Raw genomic sequence first — 23808 nt, 5'->3', positions numbered from 1 at the left:
ATAGTAAGAGTTCGTAGATTTTCCTTTTCTTCTATTGCAGAGACTTTAGATTCAAACTTGGGGGACAATGATCTTAAAACTTTTTCAACCACAATAGCCTCTTTTATTTCTTCACCCAAGTTTTTCATGCAATTAACAATCTCGTCTACCCGAAAGAAATAGTTAGCCACACTTTCATCATTATACATTCTGAGATTCTCATACTGAATCCTGAGGGTTTGAAGTTTAGCACGCTTTACCTGTTCATCTCCTTCGTAGCTCAAGACAATCTTGTCCCATATTTCCTTTGCGGATTTATATTGCATAACCTTCACGAATTCTGTTTGAGATAAGCATCCCAGCAAAGTATTGACTGCTTTAGCATTTGTTTCATATTTCTTCTTCTCGGCCGGATCTGTAGGAGTAGCTGAAGGAAAAGTGTAGCCTGTATCTATGATATCCCAAACTTCTGTACCAAGAGATTGAAGATAGGCAGTAACTCTTACCTTCCAATAATTGAAGTTTGTCCCATCAAAAATTGGTGGCCTGATTGATGCTTCCCTCTCGTAGTTGCTCATGATGAATGATCTTCCTTCAAGCGATCAAGCTTCTCTGAAGGACCTGCTCTGATACCAATTGTTGGAAATAATACTGAGAGGGGGGGTGAATCAGTATTATCAAGTTCTTTTTAATAAATCTTCCTTATTTATACTTTGAATTATTCTTGTATGTCAGTACCATAAAACAATGAGCATGAACAAGAAAAACAGATAGTCACATCAATGAACACCAGATATAAGGCGGAAACCCAATGTGGGTGAAAACCACCTGCTGCAATATGTGTCTATCTTCTTTCAATTAGAAACTCCTTTTACAATGATTTTGTACTGGTGCAGTCCTTTACCAGTACGCAGGCTGCAACCTGCAGAGAGCTACAACTCTCTCTCGTTTTCCAGTCTCTCCTGGAAGGGAGCTACAACCCCCTGCTTCTTTTCTTTCAAGGACCACTTTTCATAAATTTTCAAACTGGATCCAAGAATATCAAATAATCATCAAGTACATGCAAATTACCCAAACTCCAAGAATTACCCAACTTCTCAGAATGCTGTAAACAGAAAGATAGTCCCAGAAATATAAACCCAGAACTCTGCAGCAATAAATAGAAGATGATCAACAAATGTTTTAGGACATATACGCAATTTTTCTTTATCTGGACTGCGTGGCTTCGCACTTCACCTTCTGCGTCTCTGCGTATCCACGCAGAGAGCCTTCCACTGCACCGCATACCCACGCATTGTTTCTTCAATCACGCCGCGTACTACTACTGTGGCCACGCACCCTCAGATGCTATCGCGCCGCGTATCTACGCACCTACGGCTTCTGTAGCGCCGCGTACTTTCAATGTGCCTCCGCACCTGAACCTCTGCCACACCGCGTACCTTTACTGTTCTTCCGCACCTGAACCTCTATCGCGCTGCGTACCCACGCACTGTTTCTTCTTCTGCTGTGCGTACCCACGCACTGCGCCTTCTTCTGCTGTGCGTACCCCCCCACTTGCACCGTTAATCACCTGCGAACCTCTGATTAGGGCAAAATTGGCAGTCCACCAGTGTGCCATAGATAGTCAGATGCCCAGATCTGATCATACGCCCGAGAGATCACACTTCATAGATTCACTTTCAACTTCCCTTTTATATAGATCAAGCTTTTAAACCGATAACCCAATATTTCAGATCTTAAGATATACAATTTCCAAAGATACTTTGGCCAAGTGATCTCCTTCTCTATTTATAGTCAAGCCCTTATCCACACCATGGGACAAAACCATCAATAACCAATACAAGGGATCCAAACCGGGGCTAAATTAGATCCTATACCACGGGCCAAAACCATAGAATCAAGAACGGCGAGCTAAATACCACAGGCCAAACATAAGAAACCCCACGTAAGCGCGCTTCTCTGCCTTGAAGTTAGTGAACTGGGGGTCCGCACCTCATGAACGGGTAACCTGCGGGTATGTACGCACTTTATCTATGATATTCCTGTGGGTCCGCAGCTTTTGTACGGTGTACCTACGTACCTCTTATTTTCCAACATATTTTGAGAGCCTGAACAGAGAATTGCCACTTAAGAGAGTTGCCATCAAGTACAACACCTGTAACATAGAGCCATACCAGAATCATAATGCCAACACCATTGGTGAAAATCTGTAAATAGAAGGGAGCCTTAGTTGACGTGACAGTGGACTAAGTCCCCATTTGTTGCCCTTGGCCTAGCATTTGCCCTTTAGGGATCCTCCTTAGGTCCCCTGCTAGTTTGAGCGGTAACAAGGTCCACAAGGTATTAGCCTCCCCTTCCCCTTGTCCACACTTTGGTTCAAGCCTGGAACGATGCCCTGAAAGTTGATGCAACTAAAAAGAAAGTTAAAAGCATAATTTGGCCACTTACAACAAGAAATGTACCACAAAATGCAAAAGATGGTCAGGAAATAAGAATTTAGCACATGGGCAAAATCCAAACATGAGCTCTACCCCTTATCACTATGGCCATCGCCCTGGTTCCTAGGGCCCCATTAAGTGCTCCCAACATCATTAATGAACCCATGATTGTCCCAACCCCTGGTGGGCGATGAACTGCCCAACCTTAAGGGGGTAATCAATGCTTTATCATACACATCATGTTCTCATCCATTGGAGCCCCAAGCAATTTAAAAAAGGAAAATCAATAGAAGGCTAAAGGCATACGAAAAAGGGTGGAAAAACAAAGGTTGAGATAACTCATATACCACGATCGCTGCCTCGTACATCTATTAATCTAGATTGGATCATTATATTGTTTGTCAGTCATCTCGATGCATTTAGAGTGGAAAAAGTGGAGGAATCAGCTTACGGGACAGTTTTTACTAGCGGGACCCAGTTTGGTAAAATGGAGTCTGAAACCTTCCAGGAGCGTTTTGAGGCATCAAATGACGTTTTTTGGGGGTAAAACTTTGCCGCTTTTAGCGTCACACCATTTCATGTTATTCTATATAGAGAATTTTCCAAGAGCGCAAGAAGCACGTCAATCGAAATCTATATGCAAAAGTTACGCCACTCAGAAGTTGACCTTCTTGTTTTCACACCTATAGTTTGGGAGGATGCCACGTCAGCCCCCATTATTCATGGAAAAGGGGCTAGCCACGTGATTATAATGTAAAGAACTCTAGAAGAGTCTATATTGTAACTCTAGCTAAGAGTTGATGTAGTCAAAATTAACCACTAGTAGGCTATCAGGTTGTGTTATAACAGGGCCACTAGGAGGAAGAGGCGTTCCATTCTTTCAAGAGCATTTTGTTCCATAGTTGAACAAAGAGAGCCAAGAGAGATAGGAGGTAGAGCACACACAGAGGATCTGTGAACTGTAGTAGCCCACAAGCCATAGGCATTACTTTTTTATACCTGCAGCCATATTTCCAGACAGAGAAAGAGAGGGAAGCGGCCTCACCTTCCAATTGGGTTTTCTCCCGAAAAAGTTTCCCAGAGAGCACATCTTGTGTCTTATGTGTGTGTGTGGGCTTATTTTGTCGTTCTCTATTTTTGGGCATAATTTCCATTTGCATGCGTGCACTAATTACAATTAAATCTACAGATTTTAAGGTTTACTAAAACTATAATAGTGTAGCATCTCAAATTTTTAATACAATATTATCAAATCTGTTGGGATGAACTATCCAATGGAATTTTCACGCAGTTTACGGATCATTTGGTATCAGGGCAGGTTTCTTTGGGTATTTTGTGGAGATTGTAGGGATCTAGATTAGCGGAGTCGAAAATCGTAAAACCCTAATCATGCCAACAAATCTATAAACGAACCTCGTGATCCTGCAGAGATAAGGTTTACACAGTTGGAACAACAAGTCACAGATATCAACCGCAATGTAAGCCTCCTCATGGCGGCCTTGAATAGCAAGCTGCGAATATTCGGAGAAGATGGGGGTTCGAATGCAGAGGACAAATCAGAATGGGGATCAGAATAATGAGGAGAAACGGAGAACCAATTGAAGAAAGGACCCAAGAAATATCAACCTAGTTCGAGTGTCGTGAACCAATCACAATTCCTATTTAAAATGGAAGCAAAATTCGATATCAAGCCATACCATGACGATATTGACGTTTTGAAGTTGAACCACTTGTTGCAGCAACTGGAAGTTTATTTCAGTGTCCATCAGATCAAGGAAGGGAAAAAAATCTCATTTGCATGGCTAAAATTAGAGGGCCATGCACTGACTTGGTGGGAGAGCCACACGAAAACCCTGAGGTTGGAGGGAGAACCTCCAATGACTAAGTGGGAGGATTTCAAAACCCCCATTAAGTCACAGTTTTGTCCCATTGGGTACGTGGAGTACCAGTGGATCCAATGGCATTACTTCAGGCAAAAGTCGGGCCAAAGCATGCAAGAGTACACAATAGAATTTAGAAAGATGGTTATAATGTTAAGTATCTTTCCAAAGAACCCATATGTACTCCTCAAGTATTTGGGGGTCTACACCGCCATCTGCGTGAGCAAGTGATGTTGTTCAAGACCAAATCGGTGGACGACGCTAGTGTATAGGCACAATGGGCCTGAAGAGAGCACAATCAAGTGGATCAAAGCAGAAGGAGCAACAAGAAGCTTCTAAGTAGGGGAAGAAGAAGCAAAAAAGGGGGAAAATATAAGAAAATGGCAGCCATAGCACACTAGTGCAAACATCTTAGAAACCACTGCAACATCGATGGTGTGTACAGAGGAAAAATATTGGAAATTGCATCTAGAGCTAAACCTGAAGAACAAGAAAAAAGATAACAAAAAAAGAATCTCATGGCCACTGATTCAAGCAACCAAGTTGAAAGCAGCTCGGATGTGGATGAGGAGAGCGTTTGTACGTCAGTACAGAAGGAGGTGAATCTGAGCAGCTTTCAGCAACAGGAAGAGAAAGAAATGACCAAACTCTTCCATATAAAGATATAAGTCAAAAAGACAAAGATTGATGCTCTATTTGACTCAAGATCGCAGGCAAATTTCATTGCAGCAGAGCTGGTCAACAAGTTGGGGCTACAAGTTCGTGATCATCCAAACCCATATCCATTTGGATGGGTAAATAAGGATGCAGAGTTGAAGAGAACAAAACAGTGTAAAATTAGATTTGCTATCAGTGTTAATTTTATTGATGAAGTAGACCGAGATGTGGTTCCCCTTGATGTATGTGGAGTCGTGTTTGGGAGTCCATACATGTACATGCGTGATGCAATATTCATGAGGAGAGCCATCCAATATCGGCTCGTCAAGGATGGAAAATCATTCATCATCAACACAACCAAAGGCAAGTTGAAAATCTCACTGGTAAGTGCCAACCAAGTCAAGAAATTGATCAGTTCCAACAAGAAGTATGTTTTATTGTTTTTAAGAGAAATTCAATCTAAAGAGGAGTCAATAATAGGCAAGGCATCCCTGGAGTGGTGTACTAAGAAACAGAAACAACAATTGAGTTGTTACAGGCATACAAGGATTTCCGAGAGCCTAAAGTGTTACCACCTGAGAGAGAAGTGGAGCATGAGATCCAGCTATTGCCAAACTCCCCATTGCCAAATATTGGGTTGTATAGGCAATCTGTTATAAAAGAAAGTGAGGTGAAGAAACAATTGCAGCAGCTGCTGGAACAGGGTGTCATTCGACCGAGTACATCACCATGTGGGTCACCCATCATCATTGTGTCGAAGAAGGATGGGACTTGGCAGATGTGTATAGATTACAAGGCGTTGAACAAAATCACGCTCAAGAACAAATACCCCCTGCCTAGGATAGATGATTTGCTAGATCAATTGCAACAAGCAAAGTACTTCACCAAGTTGGACTTGAAGTCTGGATATCACCAAGTTCGAGTCAAAGAAGAAGATACATGGAAGACCGCCTTCAAAACCAGGCAAGGTTTATATGAGTGGTTAGTCATGCCATTTGGCCTATGTAATGCACCAACTACATTTACGAAATTAATGAATGACGTATAGTACCCTTTTATAGATTCATTTATTATTGTTTATTTGATTGATATACTGGTATATAGTACTACCTGGGACAAGCATATTTCACATTTGACGCAAGAGCTAGAAACATTGAAGAAACCAGCTGCTAGCAAATCCCAAGAAGTGTGAGTTTGCGTAACAATCTTTGGTGTATTTGGGGTATGTGATCAGTGGAGGCCATCATGAAAGATGGAGGCCATCATGAAATTGTCGATGCCTACTAATGTTTCTAAGGTCAGGGGTTTCATGGGGGCAGCACAGTACTTGAGGAAATTCATAGCCTCGTTTTCAATGGTAACAGCACCGCTCCACGCCATAACAGCAAGTGGCAAGAGTTTCCAGTGGGGAAAAGGTCAGCAAAGGGCTTTCGAAGAGCTAAAGAAGAAGATCAACCAAGCACTAGTTTTGGCATTACCAAACTTGCAACGACCCTTTGAAGTGGAGACAGATGCGAGTGGGTATGTTATGGGAGTTGTCTTGATGCAAGGAGGAAGGCTTGTATGCTACCATTCTGAAGTATTTCATGGGACAATCCTTAACTACACTACTTACGACAAGTAGCTCTATGCCATGGTGCAAGTTGTGAAGAAGTGGAAGCACTATCTGATGGGAAAGGAGACAGTAATCCACACAGATTACCAATCATTACAGTACTTGCAGGCCTAGAGTAAGCTACAATAGACCAAGCATTACAAGTGGATGGGGTTTTTACGACAGTTCCATTTGGTGATCAAGTATAAGAAGGGAAACACAAACAAGTTCGCCAACGTGCTTTCAGTGCCACCGACATCAAAGATCAAAGCTTTGGGGACTCTTATGCACATGGAGCCATTCACCCATGACGCATACAGAGAGGCATATTCAGAAGATGAGGACTTCAAGGAGGTGTATCAGCAGTTGCAGAGTCAGAGTCATGTGCACGATGGCGATAGCACGGTTGACTACCATCTCCAAGATGGGTTACTCTACAGGATGGATAAGCTATGTGTTCCTAAAGGTGAGCGATTGCAGTTGATCAGAGAGGCTCACACCTCCAAGGTTGCAAGGCACTTTGGTGTAAGAAAGATTGTGGCTAACTTGCAAAGGTATGTGTATTGGCCCAAGATGCAAGAGCAGGTAGCTAGGTTCATAAGAGGATGCATGCTTTGTTGTACCAGCAAGCCTAGCAACAGGAAACAAGGTCTATATCATCCCTTACATGTACCTACTCATCCTTGGGAAAGCATTTCCATGGACTTTGTGGGAGGTTTACCGACAACCAAGTAGGAACATGACTACCTGTTCATGGTAGTTTTCAAGTTCAGCAAGATGTGTGTTATGATGCCCTGTAAAAAGACCATCAGCGGGCAAGAAGCAACAAACTTGTTCTTTGGACAGGTCTAGGTGCACTTTGGGATACCAAGGAGCATCATTTCAGACAAGGATACAAGATTTCTCAGTGCATTCTGGAGGACGTTGTAGCAAAAGATAGACACAAAGTTGAAGAGATCTACAGCATTCCATCCACAGACAGATGGGCAGATAGAAGTAGTCACTTTGTTGCAGCTTCTGAGGGGATACAACCAAAAGCATTTGAAGACCTGGGATGAAAATCCGGTATATATACAACATTCTTACAACAAAGCATTCCACACTTCTACAGGAAAGTCCCCATTTGAGACTTGTTTCGGATATTTGCCACCTTCAACTTTGGATATTGCATATGGGCAACAAGGAAGAGTGAGGGAAAATCTTACAAGAGATGCTTTGAGAGCTGAAAATTTTATAGACAAAAAATCCATCTACATGTATAAGAAACACTGCAGAAGTCACAGGAGAAGTATAAGGTCAGGCATGATCAATACAAAACAGAGAAGTCATTCAAGGTGGGAGACAAAGTATGGTTACAGTTGAACAAGGAGACACTGTAGGGGCCTAGTAAGAAAATCAAGGCTCTGAAGTATGGTCCCTTTGAGATACTGGAAAAGGTGGGTGATAATGCCTATCAACTCAGTTTACCACCATATATGCACATTTACTCAGTTGTGAATGTAGAGAATTTGAAACTCTATGAGCCTTCCATGCTAGATCAAGAAGAGGAACAAGTTCTACCTTCTGTGGAGGATTTGGCACCAGATGCCCAAGTAGGGTTTACAAAAGATACAGTTTTGCAGAAGAGGTCCAGAACTAGAAGACAGGGGTAGCATGACCTTTGGTAGATTGGATTGAAGGGACAACTTCCAAGCAAAGCTAAATGGTACACCAGAGAGAAGGTGGAGGAAAATTTTCCTCATCTCATCCAATAGAATCTTTTAAGGAACAAAAGCCTCCCAAAATGGGGAGGTGTGATCGGGATTGGATCATTATTAGCACCGCACCATTTCATGTTATTCTACACATAAATATCTTTCCAACGGTGCAAGAAGCGCATCAATCGAAGTCTGTATGCAAAATTTATGCCACTTAGAAGTTGACTTTCCTGTTTTCACACCTATAGTTCGTGAAGATGCCGTGTCAGCCCCATTATTCATGGAAAAGGGGCTAGCCACGTGATTATGATGTAAACAACTCTAGAAAAGTCTATATTGTGACTCTAGCTAAGAGTTGTAGAAGTCAAAATTAACCACTAGTAGGTTATCGGGTTGTGTTATAACCGGGCCACTAGGAGGAAGAGGCATTCCATTCTTTCGAAAGCATTTTGTTCCATAGTTGAGCAAAGATAGCCAAGAGAAATAGGAGGTAGAGCACACGGAGAGGATCTATGCACTGTAGCAACCCACAAACCATAGGCATTACTTCTTTGTACCTGCAGCAATATTTCCAGTCAAAGAAAGAGAGCGAAGCGGCCTCACTTTCCAGCTGGGTTTTCTCCCGAAATGATTTCCCAAAGAGCACATCTTGTGCCTTATGTGTGTGTGTGGGCTTATTTTGTCATTTTCTACTTTTTTGCATAATTTTCATTCGCGTGCATGCACTAATTACAGTTAAATCTACAAATCTTAAAATTTAAAAAAAATTGTAATAGTGTAGAATCTCAGATTTTTAATATAATATTATCAAATATGTTGTGACGAACTGTCCAGTGGAATATCCACAACAGTTTATGGATCATCTATACACCTAATGTGTGGGATTCCCCCAATATAGTTACCCTTGTACCATGGCATGTGGCTTGGAGCCTTCCCTGATGCCCCACTCTGTTCCACCATTATTTCACATGACACCTGCCATCTGATGGATGTACCATGGACCTATCACTCCCTTAGAAGTCGAAACCACCAAATAGGGTCCTTTATCAACCTCTCTTGTTGAGCTTGGGGACACCTGTACACTCTAAAGCCCATTTTGAAAGGCATGCCACTATGAAGTGTTCAGTTTTTCCCTTGATTTGCAAACATATTTACTCAATTCCACTAATGGATCATACTGGAAGGTGAGGAATCGCATTGGATCTTATACAAGATTGCAGGTGGGTCTCCATTTGGACATGGTCTCCCTATACGAGGTCCAAGCCCTACAGAGGGTCATAATGGCACTTGTAAGCACAGTTGATTTAGTGTTTCGGATGCTTCTCAGTTGCAGTAACAGCAGCAACAGTTGAGAAGGAGTTGCAGTGCAGATGCAAAGTTGGCAGTAGTGTCAGTAGCACAGATGCAGCATCATAGTTGCACAGTGGTTGATGGGCAATGGTAGGGTGTCACAATGGCCAGACATCAGCAACATACAAAGGATGATGCAGAGACAAGGTGTTGGAGCAGTTCAGCACTAGACCACCTTCCTCATTTGAGAGGGATTGTTAGTTTTTTGTCGCATCGGAGGCATGGTTGCAAGGGAGAACCCCCCCTCGAACCTGCTCCCAAAGCGTGCTCCCTTCGAGAGCGGATCGAGAGTGACCCTGGGAGCACACTCCCTTGCTTTTTTTGCAAATTTTTTTATGAAAACATGTTCCAAATGCAAGAAACCCAACAAAGAACCAAGAAATTAAAGAAAAAAAAATAATAAATAAATAAATCAAAGAAACAAGAATTTTTTAGTGGGGCAGCCTAATGATCAAGCCTATGGCCCTAGTATTGATATGCAATTCATGATAATGTTAATTCTTAAAGTAAAAGTGACATTCTCCTTTTATTTTTCATTTTCATCCTTTTACTTAAATTTTTATTGAGAGTGGTTTCGACCTCATTGGATTTCATACGAAGAAAGTAGAATTTTAGATCTCACTCAAAATCCAACAGACTTACTTGTTTTTCAGGATTTCAAGATTGGAGGGATTGCAATGTTTCCATTGGATTTTGTCCTGTACTAGGATATGGAACTCGTGAAGAGCACCAATCCCTCTGATGTTAGTGACATTGGTTGTCGAAATCCTCTATCATGACCCTACTAAAAATGTACCCATCACTCAAACAAAATCTTGATTTGACATGCTATGATTTTTTCTATCTTATGTTAATGATTAGAGGGTGATATTAATGACAAAGATCCCAAGGTAGGAAATGATTTTGATGATATGTAGCTATTTGTTGTAACATGATTTTTTTGGATGATAGTGGCCATCTAGAGCCTGTTTGTTGATGTATTATTGGCTCATAGATGAGTTGCACTCGATTCCCTTCTAGTTATGTGCACCTTTATATGTTATATAAATCAAAAATTGTAACTTTTGGACCTGTGGTTGACGAAGATTGTAGCTACTAGATGATTGATGTTATATGGTTTTATCCATGCTTTTATGTTTTTTATAACTAATTTAATTCATCATTCTACATGCTTTCTCAAAAATTAGACATTTCTCGTGGCAGCAAGAGGCGCAAGCATTACCAATCGATAATAGATTTACTTGTCTTTTCTAGTTTCTAATAGTTTTTATAAGTGTTGACCCTTTTATATTTATTATGATATTTTTTGTAAACAATTTATGACAATTTAAGTTTGAAAAGTTTGAAGTTGGCAATTATAAGTCATTAGTAATGAATTATAATTATGATGCTTCGTGAAAGTTGAAAGTTGAAACATTTCAACTCATGTTAGATATTCTTTATTATCGTTTGGTTACTTGGTAATGGTAATGGTTACAAGTGCAAGTTACAACTTTAGTGATCAATGATGATGAATGTTATATATCGGATTTTGAAAGCTTGAAACTTTAAGATTGATGAACCATGAGACTCGATATGTTGTATGTTACTCACTTGTGGATGTGGTTGATGAGGATTATAACTTCTAGATGATTGATATTATATGGTTCAATCAATGTTTTTATGTTTTTTATATCTAATTCATCATTCTACATGCTTTTGTTGACATATATGCACCAAAATATATAAAAATATATATTAATAAAAATTCGCTCTTGATTCGCTCCAAAACCAAGAGCTTTTGAAAATGTCGCTCCCCCCCACTCCCGCTCCCAAAGTAACCTTGATCGAAGGTGTTCTAGTCTCGAGACTTTGTGGAGAGGCTAAAACATAGGAGTTCTCCATAACGTAAAAATTGTTTCTGGAAATTCCACCTAGAAGTGTCTCAATTAGATTATTAACCAATATTTAGATATTTCCTAAGTATAAACTTAGGAAAATTGGTTAATTAATCAGTACTTACTATTAATTGAAAAATGTGAGAATGATCTACGAACTCACACAAATCGACTAGGAAATAATCTCAGCCATTGATTAAGGTTTAATCTAGGTCGTTGGAGTCCCATGGTGAGATTACAAGAAGAAGTCAATGGGTAGATGGAGGGCAACAGTGACACTTGAGATCGATTTCCTTGGGCACTTCGATTTCTCCAGAGAGCAACAGCAGTTGCTGGAAGAGTTTGAGCCAGAGACGGGAAGCAAAGAGGGGCAAAGACAGTGAGTCCGAAGGAAGTTTTCAATTCCGAAGAATCAGAAAGAGGAGGTCGAGATTTACTCCAAGAGGTTGCGCAAAGCCTCAAGAGGGCAATTTGATCCAGCGGAGGAGGAGCTTGTTCTCAGTTCCAGATGCCAGGAATATTTTCCAAAGTGTCGGAGAGAGTTTCTCAGTCAGTAGCAGGCAAGACGGCTAGATTGGCAGTTGATTCAAGCAGAGCGTGTGAGGGACTGCGCTAGGGTGATGCAGGGCCTAAGCAAGCTGGTTGGACGGCTAGCTTTTCAGAGGCAGTCAAGTGTCGAGATTGCTCGGAGAGGGTAAAATCCCTCAGATAATTTTTGCCAATATTTCTCTTGGGCAGATTTGCCAATTTGGTGATATTTATTGTGCTCATAATTTCTCATTGTTGCTTAATAATAAAAACCCTCAGTCGTACTAGTTTTCCCAAGGTGGGTTTTTCCAAGAAGAACCTTTGTCCAAAAATAACAGTGCCATATTTTTGTGTGTCCACCAATATTTTCTCAATTTCCAATTTATCTTCCACAGTAAATTTTATTTGTGAAGATTGCAATGTGATTACTTTATTGTTGTCGTAGAAATAAACTGAATAATTAATTTATCAGTTAGAAGAAAATTCTAGTTGCTGCAATAAAATTTCAAGTAGTGAAATTTTCACACTCATGGGCATCCCAACTGCGGTGAAGGCCAAAACCTTCAAGCACATTTTGAACCTCTTCTTTGAAGTTTTAGGAACCACTATCAATCTACAAAAATCAAAAAATATTTTTCTTCAACTACCCTCCCCCTATACAAAGAAATATTATCAAAATCCTTGCCTTTCAGAATTTCTACCCCTTAAATGCTTGGGTGTCCCTCCCACTGATAAGCCCCTTCAAGAAGTCGACTTGGGAAGATCTTCTAAACCGACTTGAAAACAAACTCTACAATTGGACCTTTAGGTCCCTCAACCTAGTTGGTCGTCTTGTTCTGGTCAAATCAATGTTACAGGTTATGCCTTTATATCTCTTCTTTGCCCTACCCGCTTCCAAATATGTCATGAACTCCATACGCAACATTCAAAGATATTTTCTTTGGAGAGGTTACAAGCAGAAAAAGAAATGGGCCCTTGTTGGGTGGGAAAAACTTTGCAAGCCAAAACAAGTTGGAGGGCTTGGTCTGAGAGACCCGAAAATCATGGGAAAAGCCTTAGGAGCAAAAACATGGTGGAAGTGGTTGGACATCCCCACCACCCCTTGGGCTCAACTATGGAAAGCCAAATATGCTCCTAACCACCATCAAAAGGATCTCATTCGACTATCAAGACAAGTCTCAAGATCAACCATCTGGAACCAGGCTTGGAAGAACAAATGGACAATCCAGAAGCACAGTTTTTGGGAGGTTCATCATGGAGAAGACGCTCTTTTTTGGGAGGATGCATGGTAACAACTCCCGACTTTAAATGAAGAAAACCATGCCCCCTTGCAAAGGCTAATGCAAGGTAAAGGGAAAACTCTGGTGACCCATTACTGGAAGCCAACCCCTCAAGGAAGCAAATGGAGAGAATGACTTGGCAGACAAGACTAGCAGCCCCTTCCAGACAATTTTGAGTGAGACACTTTCGCGGGCTACTTCGGGAGCGCCAGATCCCGATGGATCAGGAAGATGTCAAATTGAGGTGGGGCAGAAACTCGAGAGGCGTCTTCAGTCTCAAGGAAGCCTATGGCTATTTTTCCAACCACAAACAAATGGAACAGAGTCAGCATTGGATTTCTCTATGGGATAAATAAATAGCAGTGGCCGAAAATAACTCTCTTTATCTAGCTGGTTCTCTATGGCAAAATCCTAACTTGGGATAACCTTTTAAGACGAGGGTTTTCGGGCCCATCTCGATGTTGTCTTTGTGAGAACTAGGAGGAATCCATTAATCGCCACTTGAACTCCTGTGTCTACGCTCTTGCTCTCTGGGAGTGGGATGTTGAAGTTTTCAAGATGACAGACAAGAACATAGCATCAATTCAAGACACCCTAGATAACTAGTGGCCTCATATCACTTCTCACCCTGTGGTCAACAGAGCTTGGAACCTATTTCTAGGAGCCCTTTACTGGGTAATATGGAAAGAAAGGAATGCGAGAAATTTCAAAAAATTGCAGACAACAGGGGAGATTCTTCTTACCAAAGTTAAGAAGATAATTTGAGAATCGGTCTCTATCTCCAGTCTTCCTCCAATGCAAGGCCCTCTGCATGCTCCAGACCTTCACATTCTTCAACTCCTAAACTTGGAAAACATCCCCCTCACCGTTACCAAAACTCCCTTTGCCAACTTTGATATTCCTATTACCTGGTCCCCTCCAAGAACCAATATTATCAAACTCAATTACGACAGGGCCTCTAAGCACAACCCCGGATCTACAGGCTTTGGAGGAGTTTTCCAAAATCATAAGGGTGAAATTCTCTAGATCTACTACGGGATGTTGATTTGGGGTAGCATCAGATGTGCTCTAGCCACAAAAATTGGTGGAGAGGCTAAGGCACATGAGATCTCCAATACCCAGAAAAGGTTTGGGCAGATTCTAAACAGTTTGGGAGATATTAAAATAATTAATATTTTTAATGGAGTCCCTAAGTAAAATAAATTATTAATGTGAATTAATATAAAACTGTGTTAGAATGGTCCAAAAGTCATGGATCAAGCCAAATCTAATCATAGTTGTTGATTAGGGACTTAATCTCAATCGTTGATTTGTCAACGAGAAAAGTATAAGAGGAGGCTTGAGGGTCACTTGGAAAACACACCAGAGTGATCAGTGATTCTATTCTCTAGAGTGGGGTTTGCTAAGAGAAATAGAATCAGTGATCAGCGACGAGAGGCAGTGAATACAGAAACAGAGAGGCAGAGCGACAGTACCGAGAGGATCAACGCAGAAGCCGGGAGAAAGGGACGCAGAGCCAGCTAGAGGCCACGCAGAGCCAGCTAGGGCCCACGTAGAGGCAACCAGGAGCTACGCAGTGCCTCAGAGAACTAGTGTGGGCGATGTAGAGGCTCTAAAGGTTGACGCAGGGGTTATTGGGCTAACGCAGGGCCAGGAAGGGCTAACGCGGTCCCTAGAGGCAAACGTTGGGGTTTCGTGGGGCAGATTAGAGCTGTGAAGCTGTCGGAGTGATTATCCGGGGTTTCAGCCGGAACATCTGTCTTCGACTGAGAGGTACTACTGCCGAGATTATTCTCTGTTGGGTGAGCCCGTTTTGGCACCCAGATTGTATTCAGAAACTACATAATAATAAAACCCTTAAATAGTTGCACCAGTTTTCCCACATTGGGTTTTTCCGGGGACATTGGTCCAAAACAACGGTGTCACTTGTGTGCTTGTTTTGTTTCCTTCAATTGATGATCTGTAATGTGTTGAGCATGTACTTGTATTTATTTCCAGTATTTACAAGGTAAATAGCTTGTTAATTAACAGAACAAGTAGGTAGGAATAAATTAGTACAATACATGAAGGGTTTCTAACAATTAGACTTAGAAATTCCAACATGGTATTAGAGCATGGTTGCAGATCACAGGAGAACTGAGGATATCAGCCGATCAAAGCAGCAGCAGCAGAAAACAATTGTCCCGAGTGACAAAATTTGTTTCCTAGCAAAGTAGCAGCAAGGAACGGGTGACGCAGTGCCTATGTCATCAAGACTGAGCCACGAAGAGGCCATCGCAGAGACTGCGGAGGGCAGAAAAGGCTCACGCAGAGACCGGGAGGGTTGACGCAATTGGCTAGGGGAGCATTTCAGCCAATGCCTGATTGCACAGAGCCTAGGAGCCCTAACCTTAAGTTTGTTGGGGTTTAGGAGGCTGTGGGTAAGTTGCAGAGTGGAGCTGGTGGGGTACTGTAGTCAGAACGATACCTAACAGAGCAAGGCCAAGGAGGAGGGAGTTGCTACCAAGGATTTCTAGCCAAGGAATCCAGATCAGTGGTGCAATTGCACAGACGATTGGAGTGGGGCAACTCGACGTTGGCAGAAGGGTTTCCAGGAGGGAAATCGAGGCTCAGAGGGAGTCACACCAAGAACTTCCAGGAAGGAAGTAGAGGAGTAGCGAGATGGCAGTGAACAGGGTAAGAGACCAGGACAGACGAACGGAGCCTCAAACTTCATAGTCTGGAAGGCCAAAATCTTATCCGTTCTAGACAGGAATCGTGTCAAGCACTTTGCCTTGAGGACGATAGCTATCCCAATTGACCCAGCTGATAACAACAAGTACGAGGAGGCAATGGCGAGGGCCAAGAGCATCATTCTTGACGAGGTCAAGGACAATGTAGTACCACATATTGCCAAAAAAGACACGGCAAATGAGATGTGGGAGGCCCTAAAGAAATTGTACCAGCATACTTCTGTGCAGAGAAGGATGTTACTAGAAAATCAACTGCGGTCATACCAGATGCAGAAGGGAGAACAGATCGACATCTCCCTTGATCGATTGAAGGAGAACCAGGATCAGCTGACTTCCATAGGGGCCACGCCAAATCAAGAATTGATGCTGAGAATAGCCCTAAACGCAGTCTCAGAAGACTGGGAGGTGTTTGTCCAGAGCATATTGGGCAGGGCGACCCTTCCAGATTGGGAGGAAATGTGGGCGGCTCTTCGCCAAGAAGAGATTAGAAGGTTGAGCAAGGCGGGAAGCAGTGGCAAGGGGATCATAATCAAGAAGGAGGAGTAGGTGGATGCTGCCCTAGCATCTAAGGGAAAGTAGGAGAAACGAAAGAAGAAAGACCTCTCCAAGGTCAAATGCTTCCACTGTGGGGAGTTGGGTCATTATGCGACCCAGTGTCCAAGGAAAACGAGCAAAGGAGAGGCCTCTGAGACCAAGGCTGCGCTCGCAAGGGCAGAGAAGGAAGTGGAGACAGATGATGACTGTGCCATGAGTGCACACATACCACTTGAGCGGAAGTGGGGAGACATCGAGCTGTAGTCAGACAGACTACAAGCAATGAGTGGCAGGATCCTCGAGGTACCCAGCCTCTTGGATTAGACCTTGCTACAGGAGCCCCGAAGAGGAGTAGCAGTACTGGCGAATGTCAATAGAGACGGATGCGGATGGACCGACAGAGGGAGCTATAGTGCAGGATTCCCAGGACAGCATGAGGCAATAGTGCAAAAAGCACGGGAGGGTTGCACCAGTGCAAGATGGCATAGAGAGGTTTGCAACGGTGCGAGATGCATGGAATAATTACAGCAACGCAGAGGTCAAAGAGGGAGCACTTGTTAGCGACAAAGGGAGCTTCAGTATCATGGGTGTCTCTAGCCTGACGGAGATGTCAGAGTTGGGACATCAATTACTTACTTCTCAGTAACAAGGTTGCAGTGCAACAGTTAGCAATGACAGTGCTATGGGCAGCACGATGCAACAGGATGACAGGGAGTTGCAGTACGGATGCAGCAGTGGCAGTGGCAGGGCCATGGGTAGCAGTACTTGATGCAGCAATGCAGATGATGGCAACAAGCCTAGCATCAACACAGGTACCGATGCCGGATGATCAGAGTGATACTTAGTGAGGAGTATTGCTAGAGCACAGTCCTCGCTAAGAGGGAGTGTTGATTTGGGGTAGCATCAGATGTGCTCTAGCCACAAAAATTGGTGGAGAGGCTAAGGCACATGAGATCTCCAATACCTAAAAAGGGTTTGGGCAGATTCTAAACAGTTTGGGAGATATTAAAATAATTAATATTTTTAATGGAGTCCCTAAGTCTAAACTTAGGAAAAATAAAATATTAATGTGAATTAATATAAAATTGTGTTAGAATGGTCCAAAAGTCATGGATCAAGCCAGACCTAATCTTAGTCGTTGATTAGGGAATTAATCTCAGTCATTGATTTGTCAACGAGAAAAAAGTATAAGAGGAGGCTTGAGGGTCACTTGGAGAACACACCAGAGTGATCAATCATTCTATTCTCTAGAGCGGGGTTTGCTAAGAGAGATAGAATCATTGATCAACAGCAAGGGGCAATGAATACAGAATCAGAGAGGCAGAAAGACAGTACTGAGAGGATTAGCGCAGAGCCAACGAGAGGCCACGCAGAGCCATCTAAGGCCCACGTAGAGGCAGCCAGGAGCTGCGTAGTGCCTTAGAGAGCCAGCGTGGGTGACATGGAGGCTGACACAGTGCCTCCAGAGGTTGACGTAGGGGTTATTGGGCTGACGTAGTCCCTAGAGGTAGACGTTGGGGTTTCGTGGGGCATATTGGAGTTGTGAAGCTGCCTGAGTGATTATCTGAGGTTTCAGCTGGAACATCTGTCTCCGACTGAGAGGTACTACTATCGAGATTATTCTCTGTTGGGTGAGCCGATTTTGGCACTTAGATTGTATTCAGAAATTGCATAATAATAAAACCCTCAAATAGCTGCACCGGTTTTCTCGCATTGGGTTTTTCTGGGGACATTGGTCCAAAACAACGGTGTCACTTGTGAGCTTGTTTTATTTCCTTCAGTTGATGATCTGTAATGTGTTGAGCATGTACTTGTATTTATTTCTAGTACTTACATGGTAAATAACTTGTTAATTAATAGAACAAGTAGGTAGGAATAAATCAGTAAAGTACATGAAGGGTTTCTAACAATTAGACTTAAAAATTCCAACACGGGAAACTGGGGATCAACACCAACAATGCAGCTGAGCTTTAGGCTATGGAGCACGAGCTCGAAATTGCGAAGTCTAGGCAATTTGTTCCGCTAATTGTCAAAGGAGACTCAACGCTAGCCACCTTTGCTACCCATAAGCTCTAGAACAACACTTTGGTTAGCAAAGTGACTTCCAACTGGAGGCTTATGAAAACTCTCCAACACATCACCAACATAAGCGGGGTCCACTTCCAGGCGATCAATAGAAAGGCCAACTATGAGGTTGACCGATCGGCAAACAAGGGAATAGTTGGTAGCAGCATGTTAACCTCCCATGCATGGTAGGGATTAACTGACGGCCCTCTTCGTCAAGAGTGTGAAGCTCCATCAAAAGGATAGAGACAATTACGATATTAATAAGCCTCCAAACCATCCTACCAACTCATAGATCACTATTAATGGATTCGTACAAGATCTTTGAAGGTTGTGCAATGAACTCCATCACTCGCACCACGCATAATGATATACTTAATGCGCACTTGATCCCTAGAATGACCATGGATTGCAATCACCACCCTTCCCATTCCTCCACTAGTAGGATGAATCATTCCATCCCCAGGGTTGATATTGTCGTACAAGCCAACCTCTCATGCATTGATGTCCTCATTACTGTCCTCGGCCTTCTCAATCCCCAGAAGCCTTATGATAAACACCTCCCAAGTTCGCTCTGTCCTCAGTTATCCTTTTCCCCGCTCACCATTGTCAGCGTCCCAAGCCTTTCCCTCTGCCCCCTCTGGCTATACCAAGCATGGCTCGCACCCCTCATTCTGTCTGTGGCCCCTCGTCAAGTAGTCGAACAAGAGGCCGAAACATGGACTATTGGTGCCAAAGAGACATGAAGCCGAGAACTAGGGCTGAAACTGCAATCCATCAAGTTGCTATCAATTTTCACAACACCATTCTCTAGGAGATTAAAGAGCACACCAACCATACAGAGGAGAAAACTACGAAAATCAGGCGACATACTAGCACAGAGGTGGATACGCACTTCAAGTGGATTCCAGACCCGAGATTCACCAGAGCAAGAGAAAATCTTTTCAATCGTGCTATTGAACTCACCTAGACCATGAAAACCATCATGGGTCTGGCCATTCAAGAGAATATCCAGGCCATATAGGCTTTGGAGAAAAAAATAGACTTACTACATGATAAGTTCATTGTCTTTGTTGAAATGTTTCACCATAGGAAATTTGTAACCAAATACTCATCGTACTATGAGTTACTCAAGCGTCCGGCAAGAAGAATCCAACAAGGAAAGAGAACATGGAGCAAGGAGGTGTTTTAGCCGACCAGGTGAAGATTGAGGGTGTTCCTGCCAGAGGGTAACCAGAGAAGCCCATCACAGTCCCTGTGGGCCTATCAATTGAAATATTTGGTTCAGGGTCTCAAGAGTCAGTCGGACAATGGTCTCTCAAGCAACTCCTTCAAGGAGTGTTTTACCTTGAATTTTGTACATAGTGCTAGTACTAAGGTTGGTAGGGTGAGATGTATCAAACAGTATAGACTTTCTAAGACCAAAACCATTTGCAAATGGTCGGGCTATTAGTCAAGCTGACCAGGGTTATTAGCTATGTATGTTTTCTTGAATTTACAAGCATAATATAAAATCTTTACTTAAAAAAATGATAAATAAAATAAAAATAATAATAAAATTGGAAAAAAATGAGGTTAATAAGAATGATAAATAAAATAAAGTAAACTAACCATAATAAAATATAATAATAAAATAAACCAATGTGAAGATATCTTAAACCTAATCTTGTAAATGTCTATATGTTTGTGGCTCAATTTCCCCTTTATGTATTGTTATCCTTCTCGTTGTTTAACAAATCAATGTTAAAATGGATATATGTTGGTTATAGCTTCTAGCATGAGGAGTAGCCACCACAATCTTAAAGGGCTATAGATTTTGAGGCTTGATTTAACTCTTAGAACATTAAAAAAGACAAATTAGTAATATCAACAATATTAAAGTTTAAACCTCTCAATCCTATAAAATTAATTATAACACCTAAAATATAATAAAATCATTGATAAAGGGAAATTGAAACTTGTAGAGATTTTATAAGCCTTAACTTCACTGATCAAAATTGTTTTTCCCAACATCCACGGGATCTTGGATAGATGGTGATCGGGTGCTCTATTAAGACACTCCTTGATGTGAAGTCACTGATTCAATTCCCCGCCCCGATCGAGGTGATATATTAGACATAATGAAGATGTAATCATGCCAAACTTACAAAAAAAAGAACTATTTTTCCCAACAAATAAAACTTAAACAATTAAATTAATATTTTTAAAATCAAAACCAACAATCATGACTTCTGTGATGAAATTGATCATTGTACTAATCCAAAAACACCTTAAAATAAACAAATTTGTAAAATTAATAATATAAAAAGCACTTGAGGATGAGCACTATTTCCTTTTAACTTGGCCTTAATAATACAAAACATGCCTTCACCCAATTTCATAAACTACTCTTAAGTAATATCATAATGATCTTGGTACTTTCAATCCAACCATATTCATATATAGAGATAACATTATATTTCTTTTTAACTTTCTCTAATTTAATGATCTAAAGCATACTTTTGCCTAATTTTAGGGAATTCTTGGTATTTCCAATCCAACCATCTATCATACATTTGTCTAATTTTAGGGAATGCTTGGTATTTTCAATTCAACCATCTTCCAACATAGAGATAACATTCTAAAAAATATTTAGTGTGATTTCTTTTATTTATTCATTAGTATTATTAAAAACTAGCACGCTCAAACAAATAAACTGATTGATATATCTTTATAGGTATTAAAACATTTACTTCATAATACATTTTACATAATCAAATATTAAAAAAAAATCATAAAAATTAACTAATTATAAGTTTATTGTAAATTATTATTATTGATAATAATTATAAAATAAATTAATATATGAGTTAAACATATATACATTTAAAAGCACATGTAACAAGATTTTTAACCATGGAGATTCACTTCCACTTCACTTTACTAATACCAAATGCCTAAAAAATGGTAATCATATTCATATGGCATTTTTTAGCTAACCAATTTAATTAAAAGGGACAAGGGAGTATAACTACTTTCGAGATAAATCTCAACCTTTGATATGTGACTATTATTATTATTATTATTATCCTCCCATTTTAAGGGTCACGGCCAAGAGAGACACCAAATTGGTGTATGAGACCCCCCTTGTTTGTGGGACAAGGGATCCACCTCTGCGCAGCGATTTGACTGCTAAGTCTACGAAGGCATACATACTCTACCCCCTCTAGTTTTGAACCTATGACCTTTTAGGAGGAAACACATGCTCTTAACCATTAGAACATTTTGTGGAGGTTAAATCTCTACCATCCACTAATAATTATTGATAATTTAATTAAAATTTTAGAAGTCATATTCCAAAATAAACACGGTTATCCACATCATAATTAACGTTGATTTATTTAAACCAAATATTTATCATATTTCAAATTTCATATAATATAGTATTGTAGATTGGCTATATACATTTTTTCTAACATTAATGACCCAATGACTAAGCAAGAGCCCAGATGTCCCTTATTGACCAAAGACATATGGAGTGAAAACTCCCTGGGGCTGCCTACTCCTTGAGCCTAATCAATACAGGGTAAAGCATGCCTCCGAAAACTTGAACCTAAGTGGGTGGGAATGGCAAACCACAATCCCACCAACTCAAACTAAAAATCATTAGCAAATGTATACAAGTTTACCTCTAAAATCCCTAGAAACCAAGGGTATATCCCAACATGATGGTCACATGACCCCCTACCCACATCTCAACATAGCAAAAGCTTTCGTGGAACATTGGGGAACTTATAAGTGGTACATATCAGATTCTAAGCATGGTCGAAATCCATGTCAAATTGGCAACCTTATGAATGGAAAAATACAATCCACCACCGGAAGAAGAAGAAAAAAGAAACAAAAAGACCAAAAAACAAAAAACACTAAAAGTTCTCCATATCGATGGCAAAAACGGAACAGGATGTGTAATTTACGCAGGTAAGAAGTGGTAAATCATTCGGTTGCAGTGGACGCGATAAGGAAACTGGGGCCTTGACCAATACACTACAGACTGGATTTCATTTACTAGGAAACAAACAAAATCGCTGTAAACAGCATTGCAAAGAGGGAATTTTACCTCTTTGGGAAAGAAGCGAAAAACAGGAGCTCCGCTTACCGGTGGTCGCCCCATCATGTAATAAGACCACCTGCTGCTGCCCACAAAATTGAAATTCTATGCGAGTGAATAAAAATGTAGAAATGAAAATATGAAAGCGTGCTGATTTGAATTGCTCTGCAACATACATACCCTGTGATTATTTGTTTGGAAATGTCTCACTAGAAAGAGAAAATATATACGTAAAGAAACAAGAAATACCTCCACAAAACTATGCCAAATGCATGCCTAATAATGGAGGCAAAAAGGTGAAAAACAATAAAATCCCTGGCGGGAATTTGCGTCTGCATGTCCATTCAGATTCCGACAAGAATGTGGAGCATATTTTATTGAAAATTATGAGAAATATATGTTTAGGTGTGAAATATTATGAGCTAGTTGGTCTCCTAACCTTAGAACAAAATGCAACCTAACACCACCAACGGATAAGGATGCTTGATAAGAAATATATGTTACTCTTTCTAATGTTTATGAATTTTGTCCGAAATGACTCTTCATGCTTTAATGAAAATATTTGGGAAATGAGTATTCTTGCTTTATTTCTTATATGAGTTTTTGGTTATTTTTAGATTATGAGTAAATTTGGAAGTAGTAAGTATTCTTGCTGTAATTTATTTATTTGATGAGTTTTTGGTTTTTCTAAGGTTATGAATAGATTTGGAAGTAATATGTATTTATGTTTTAATTGATTATATGAGTTTTTGGTTTTTGTAAAATTATGAGTAGATTTTGAAGTAATAAGTATTCTCGCTTTATTTCATTAAATGAGTGGATTTGGAAGTTTAAAATGAATAGATGAGTTTTAGGGTTTTATAAGGTTATGAGAAGATTTGAAATTTGCAAAAAAATCTTACAATATGGTTGAGTTATATGAAAATTATAGTTTCAAGTGAAATTGTGATTAAAAGTTTAGATTTATATTGGAGTCATGCATAGAAACCGAGTAATTTTGTCTATTATTTATTCTATGTTATATAAAAGTGTCAAAATTAATCAACTTGAAAGGAAGGCATATTTAGATGCCTTTGCCTTGCTACATATATTATAACTTCTTCATGTA

The 23808-nt window shown here is 40.7% G+C and overlaps 1 protein-coding gene across 4 annotated transcripts in view; it reads right to left on the bottom strand.

The window, feature by feature from the left end:
- LOC149192446 (protein SAWADEE HOMEODOMAIN HOMOLOG 2-like) overlaps nucleotides 1–23122 on the bottom strand; it is a 254874-nt gene extending 231752 nt beyond the window's left edge. Inside the window, exons 1-2 of one of the 4 annotated variants that reach the window (XM_089406390.1) lie at nucleotides 22950–23122; nucleotides 22710–22785 (exon numbers count right to left, since the gene is read on the bottom strand). In XM_089406390.1, the coding sequence (XP_089262516.1) occupies nucleotides 22710–22785; nucleotides 22950–23044 (171 nt within the window). In that variant the 5' untranslated portion in view covers nucleotides 23045–23122. Of the gene's footprint in view, nucleotides 1–22709; nucleotides 22786–22880 lie in introns of all 4 variants that reach the window. The other 3 variants (XM_089406391.1, XM_089406392.1, XM_089406393.1) reach the window with 3 other exon arrangements.
- Between the last annotated feature and the right edge of the window lie 686 nt (nucleotides 23123–23808).

Source organism: Pinus tabuliformis, chromosome 2_2 (assembly GCF_031772625.1).
Source record: "Pinus tabuliformis cultivar Carrire ecotype Pingquan chromosome 2_2, CPIR1, whole genome shotgun sequence".
Taxonomy (NCBI): Eukaryota; Viridiplantae; Streptophyta; class Pinopsida; order Pinales; family Pinaceae; genus Pinus; species Pinus tabuliformis.
Note: the sequence above shows the minus strand (reverse complement) of the source record. Positions and strands in the feature narration are given on the sequence as shown.